General features: G+C 40.0%; 1 protein-coding gene across 10 annotated transcripts in view; it reads right to left on the bottom strand.

The window, feature by feature from the left end:
* Positions 1 to 1,049: 1,049 nt before the first annotated feature.
* The window catches only part of PTPN13 (protein tyrosine phosphatase non-receptor type 13), a 213,244-nt gene continuing 207,459 nt past the window's right edge, over positions 1,050 to 6,834 (bottom strand). For all 10 annotated transcript variants that reach the window (XM_032332798.1, XM_032332800.1, XM_032332799.1 and 7 more), the window contains 3 exons: positions 6,618 to 6,833; positions 4,356 to 4,418; positions 1,050 to 1,755 (listed from right to left, as the gene is read on the bottom strand). In XM_032332798.1, the coding sequence (XP_032188689.1) occupies positions 1,660 to 1,755; positions 4,356 to 4,418; positions 6,618 to 6,833 (375 nt within the window). In that variant the 3' untranslated portion in view covers positions 1,050 to 1,659. The remainder of the gene's footprint in view (positions 1,756 to 4,355; positions 4,419 to 6,617; position 6,834) is intronic.

Genomic DNA, 6,834 nt, shown 5'->3' with positions numbered 1-6,834 from the left:
AGATTTGGAGCTACTTTGGACCAGGTGGGGAGTCAAATGTATGATGGTGGGGTTATGTGCATTTACTGCTGTCCTCTCCCTCAAACAGCTTCTGATACTCAGGGTTGGAGTCCTGCAAATCGTTGCACTTGGGTAAGATCAGAAATTCAAGTTTACGAGTTCTAACGCGTTAGTCCCATGAGGACCAATCAAGCAGTCTCCCGGGTTTCGCAGGAGCATCACTTGTGGCTGAGTGGAAAAGTGCTGGTAGAATTAGGACTGAGGGAAAGGCGGTCAGTGCTGGGAATCAGAAGCAGCTCTTTGAGGCAGATCGCTTTCTCTTAAGGCAGAATCAATTATAACCTCCCAGGAAATGTGATATTGTTTTCTTTTGATTACCCCTTGTCAGCTTAGATATTCTGAGTTTTACTTCAATTAGAACTTGAAAGTATTCTGATTTATGCATCAGGCACAGTAAGCTGGAAGGCAGGGAGGCGGAAGGCAGGGAGACTGAATGTCTTCGCTACTGTTGGTCAGTACAGGACCCACACGTCACACCCTGAAGATTTACCAGGGTTTCCAACAACACTCTTGGTCCCTGTGGCTGCCATGACTGGGACCAAGTGGGGAGATGGGAAATTGGGGCTCAAAAGTTCTTGCTTCCCCTGAGGCCTGTGTGTTAAGAAGTAACACACTGAAGGGAGATGGTGGGGGGATGGGGTAGCTGGGTGATGGGCATTACGGAGGGCACTTGATGGAATGAGCACTGGGTATCAGATGCAACTGATGAATCACTAAGTTCTACCCCTGGAACTAATAATACAGTATATATTAACCAAATTGAATTTAAATTAACACACACACACACACACACACACACACACACACACACACTGAAGGAACATCTGGGTGGTTCAATCGGTTAAGCGTCTGACTCTTGAGTCTCAGCTCAGGTCTTGATCTCAGTTTGTGAGTTCAAGCCTGGAGTTGGGCTCCACACTGAGGGCAGAGCCTACTTAAAAAAAGAAAAAAAGAAGAAGAAAGAACACATTGCTGAAAATGTTTGCATATGCTTTGGCTTGTCCATATTTTTAAGATGAATTTTTATTTACAAAGTGAGATGATGCATAACAAATATAATGCAGTTACAAATGTATCCGATAACTCCATTTTCATGAAAAAGTATATAAATATATTACAGGAAATTCTATATAGTAAACATTAGAAACTGATACAGTAAACCTTTGCTACCTTTTTTCTATGCCAATATTACTGTCACTTAAAGCTTAAATACTGGTTTCAAGTATCCCCTATAAAATAACTCTATTAAAATGCTGGGAAGGAATTTTGCTATAAACAAGATTGGTCATTACAAATAGACTTGGTGTGTCCTTGCAACCTCAGCTATAATCAAAAGCTGCCTTGATCACCCCTAAGATCTGCACTGTTCGGTTAGTGTCAAAAAATTTTAAATTATCACAGGCTAAAAAGTAGCTGTAAAAATACAGCATTTCAATATTATTTATTGTTGTGAAGAATGCCCCTCTAAGGTAGAGGAGAATAAGCATAATGATATTGTATGGACTTGCTGCCCTGTGATCTTTATTTTAAGCAGATAACAGGAACACCTGTTGGAGGTTGGGAGCGAGATGACGCATCCAGAAGGCTGTTCTTTTCATGTTATTTCAGAAGCTGTGGCTGTTCTTTTTGCTCTTCTTCAGCTTGAAGACGTGTCAGCACATAAAGGATGACTTGATAGCAGAAAATATATTGATCCTATGGCAAGAGAAAAAAAGAAAGAGAGAGGACTCTAGATGTATAATATGAAATTATATATATATATATATATAAAAGAGTAATTTTGAAAATATGGAAAAATTTTGTGATGATGTTTAATATAAGAAGCAGGATATAGAATTGTGCAGTGTCATCAAAATGATAAGAAACTGAACCAGACTGACAAAATGAGGAGGGGCAAAGCCTTGGAGGTGAGTGAGTAGGCAGGTGGAAATACCCCAGAGTCCTAACTGAAATCGTCTGTGGTAGGACACATTTATTTCTGTGCTTTGGTAATATTTATAATTTGCTCTTATAATGGAAAAATAAAGTCCCTACAAAATTTCCTCTAGATTTATTGAACTCATCTTGATGTTCTGAAATGTCAAAAAATTAATACACAAGAAGCTACACAAAATAATGCTCTTTAAATATTTGGAACGAAAGAATATGAAAATCAAAGTTTTTGGGAAATCAACTCTTTTTTGGTGAAATTACTGTTAAGTTGACGGTGCAGGGATCTGAGTTTTTTTAAATATACTTTGGAAGGAATTAATGAGTCTGAGGGTGGACAGAAAAAATTCACAATATACTAAATGGAAAGCAACAAAACACTAACGACAGTTGAATCTCATTTAAAATGGTTGGGTGTATGTGAGCATTCATGCCTGTTACACATGTGCTCGGTCTAAAAGAATGTAAGAATGTTTAAAACATGCGTAGTTCGGGGCGCCTGGGTGGCTCAGTGGGTTAAGCCGCTGCCTTCGGCTCAGGTCATGATCTCAGGGTCCTGGGATCGAGTCCCGCATCGGGCTCTCTGCTCAGCAGGGAGCCTGCTTCCCTCTCTCTCTCTGCCTGCCTCTCTGACTACTTGTGATCTCTCTCTGTCAAATAAATAAATAAAATCTTTAAAAAAAAAAAAAAAAAACAACATGCGCAGTTCTGAGAAATAGGAATATAGGTAACCCTTTTATTTCCTTGGTGCTCCTCTGTACTTGAACTTTTCCTACATTTGCACACGATCATCCTTGACTTTCTCTCAGGCCACCAACAATCCATTAGCAAACCTACTTCACACCATGGCCTCTTCTCCCTATATCCACATACTCCAGGCTGGGCCCACTGCTTGCCGCCAAACTGACCTCCCTGCTTCTAACCCTGCGTCCTCCCCCCACGTCGGTTTTATTCTAACACAGTGGCCAGAGAGGACCTTTACAATGGAAGTCGGGTCATGTCAGTCCACAATGATAATGCTGCGCTGTCTCCATTTCCCTCAGAGGAGAGCCCAGGCCTGGCCCTGTCACTCCCCTTTTCACCTCAGCCACCCCAACCATGGCCATTCTCAAGCACACCAGGCCTGCTCCTGCCTCAGAGCAGATGGCTTTGTCTGCCTGAAATACTGTTACTCTTGGATAGCCTCATGTGCCCACTGTACCTCCTTCAAGTCTTTGCTTCAGTGTTACTTCCTCGAGGCTGCTACTCTATTTAAAATACCTCCCCCAGTCTGCCATGCCTCAACCTCTTTGCCTCGCTCTATTTTTTTTTCTTTTATCTTCTAAAGCACTTATCACTTTCAAAGATCCTATATAACTTACTTAGTTAATGTGTTTAATATCTGCCTTCCTCATCACCACCTCATGAGGGGGTCTTTGTTCCAAACACGGATGTGCTCCAAGCGCCTACAAAAGTGCCTGGTCCACCGCAGGCCCTCAGTGAATAAGTACTTGTTGAATGAGTCAGTTTCCTGGGTCTAAGGAACTGCTTATACAGATCAGTATGCTTTCTTAACCTAAAAAAGTGTGCAACTCAGCTTAATATTTAGGAGGTTTAACTTGAATTAAAAAGATATCAGAAGGCTAATGAAGCAAATTTTAATTTTAAAGATGGTAAACTTCTATATTCTTTAACAGGTAGAGAAATGTGAATTTATGAGATATGAAAATAGCTTCCATATCCCTCCTCACACTACAAACAGTAAGGATAGTTGAACCACTGAGAGCAGACAGATACTCTACAAAATGTAGTTCCTGTGAAAGACATGTCTGTAGGTCAGCCTGTGATATAACCCATGGTTTGATTTCAGGTAAGAGAAATGTTATCAAAATACAGGATACACAAACCTACCCATTCACTCTGCCCCAAGAGTGTCTTCTCTAAGCTAAGCAACTCTATCCTGCCTTCTGGACTTCTTGTCAATGCTGCCGAAACCATTCCCTCTCAGGGAATTTCTGTGGCAAGAATGTTACCTTCTTTAAAGTTGGAAATGGGGAAAGAATGCCACTAAATTATATGCTATTTTATGCCAACCCAAACTACCCCCTCCCAACACGCTGCCCCATTCTCTACATATTGTTAAGTGCAAATACTGCATTTTCTCATTTCCTGCATTTAAATTAAAGGCAACATTTAATGAGGTATCTTTGAAGTATTTTAATTTTTTTCAGAATTAGTCCTCATGCTTAAAAAAATAAAGTCCCTTATTACCATAAATCTATGGTTTTATGTTATAATGTGGGGACCATTTAAGAAGAGAATCAGAATTTTGAAAACTACAGAGTCTTCACGAAAATCCTCATTAGAAGACACCAACCAAGACTCACCTCTGTCTGAACCATTCCATGTCTTTGCAGCCTCATGCAGCGCACTAAGTCAGAGATGTCAAACTGCCAAAGAAAACAGGGTCTGTGTGTTAGATAAAAAGGGTTACTGAATTTGAACCCCAAAGATTCCATACCTCCTCCTCCTCCTCCTCCTTTTAGCAGTGTTGGGAAACTGCTCTGGACAAAAGTCAGTGAACTGACTCTGCCAACATTTGATAATTTTATTTATGATCTTTGTTAAGAATTAGGGGAGGTTATTCTACTTGAAAATCCCCAACAAAAAAATCCCCAAAAGAAATTCTCTCCCCTCTGGAATTTGACTAATTTCTCTCTCTCTTTTTTAAAATTTTTAAAAAGATTTTATTTATTTGTTAGAGAGAGAAAGATAGAGACCACACAGGCAGGGGGAGCAGCAGGCAGAGGGAGAGGTAGGCTCCCCACTGAGCAAGGAGCCTGATGTGGGATTTGATCCCAGGTCCCTGTCATCATGAACTGAGTCGAAGGCAGATGCTTAACCTGACTAAGGTTAGCCTGACTGAGCCACCCAGGCATCCCAGGAATTTGACTATTTTCTAATATTAACATTAAAAAAAAAAAAAAAAAAGTAAACTATTTTTCTTACAGTTTGCTTTTCAGATTAAAATTCCTGATCTTTTTATTTTCACTGATACTGGCACTTTGAAACAAGGGAGAAATAGACTTTGTTTCATTCTACTTAAATTATTGGTAGACACAATAGTGTGTATAGAGCAAGACAAATGCTTTTAGTGAAAATTCTTTAAGAGACCATAATTTTATGGCAAGATATTCTAACATTTTAAGTAAGGTTTATACTAATTTAGATTTTAAATAAGATTAAAATAATTAATTTTGTTTACTTAATAATATTTTTTAAAGTGGGAATAATTTAGAGATTAGCATCAGTTTGTAGAACAAAGTATACATTTCCCACTCATAGGTAAACAATAACAAAAATGTCTTTTTATTTCATAAATATACTTTCTTTTATGCTTCTCTCTCTACATCTATTTCTAAAGATTTTTATTTATTCACTTGAGAGAGACAGCGCAAGAGCACACAAGTAAGGGGAAGGGCAGAGGGACAAGCAGGCTCGCTGCTGAGCAAGGAGCATACATCAGGGCCAGATACTAAGACCATGAGATCATGACCTGAGCCATAGTCAGACACTTAACTGACTGAACCACCCAGGTGGCCCCCCCCCCATTTTTAAAGTAAGCTCTACACCCAATGTTAGGCTTGCACTCTGCACCCCAGGTGAGGCTTGCACTCAGGACCCCAAGGTCAAGAGCTGCATGTTCTACAGACTGAACTATCCAGGCACCCCAGTGTTTCAATATTTCTCTCCCTAAGTGTGACAGTGAAACTGACTTTACTGTATAGAAACCTACAGACTATAAAGAGTAAATCTAATACTGCTAAGAAATTTTAAGCACATGGTTAATACCAGTAGAACAAATACAAAATTGAAATATTACTTCTTCTTGATTATGGTCTGAGTAGTTTTGAACATTAACTAAAATAAATTTTTTTTTTTAAAAGATTTAATTTGGGGTGCTTGGGTGGCTCAGATGGTTGAGTGTCTTTTTGACTCAGGTCGTGATCCCAGAGTCCTGGGATTGAGCCCCCAGTTGGGCTCCCTGCTCAGTGGGGAGTCTGCTTCTCCTTCTCCCTATGCCTGCTGCTCCCCTTGCTTGTGCTCTCTTTCTTTCTGTCAGATAAATAAATAAAATCTTAAAAAAAAAAAGAGTAGATTGTCTTTTAAAAAAAGATTTAATGTATTTATTTGAGAGAGAGAGAGAGAGAGAGATCATGTGCATGAGTTGGGGGAAGGGGCAGAGGGAGAGGGAGAAGCAGACTCCTCACTGAACTAGGAGCCCTATGTAGGGCTCAGTCCCAGGACCCCAAGATCATGACCTGAGCCAAAGGCAGACACTGAACCAACTGAGCCATCCAGGTACCCCTAAAATACAATTTGATATAGTAAGGAAATTAAGGCATTCATAAAAGCTACTAAATAGGGGTGTCTGGCTGCCTCAGTTGGAACATATGACTCTTGATCTTGGGGTTGTGAGATTGAGCCCCACATCAGGTATAGAGATTACTTACAAAAAATCTTAAGATTTTACTTAAGTAACCCCCCAAAACCCCAGCTAAATAAAAAAATTCCAAGATCATAACACAGTATTAGATTCCACTGTTAATTCTGGTTGACTGCTAGTTCAGCCTGTATGTTGTACTCACTTCCAGATCTTGACTGATTAATCCTAAGACCACATCTATGCATATCAGGGTCCCTGAACGTCCAATGCCAGCGCTGCAGTGTGTGATGATTGGTCCGGATCTATGAATGTGTCTCATGTAAGAGATAAAAGTGAGCAAGTCGTCTGGCTGAGAAGGTGTATCGTGGTCTGGCCAGGCAGTGAAATTCAGATGAGAAATATGTCGTATCTCTCCTGTC

This window comes from Mustela erminea, chromosome 2 (assembly GCF_009829155.1).
Source record: "Mustela erminea isolate mMusErm1 chromosome 2, mMusErm1.Pri, whole genome shotgun sequence".
Classification (NCBI taxonomy): domain Eukaryota; kingdom Metazoa; phylum Chordata; class Mammalia; order Carnivora; family Mustelidae; genus Mustela; species Mustela erminea.
This window is presented reverse-complemented; position numbering and strand designations above follow the sequence as displayed.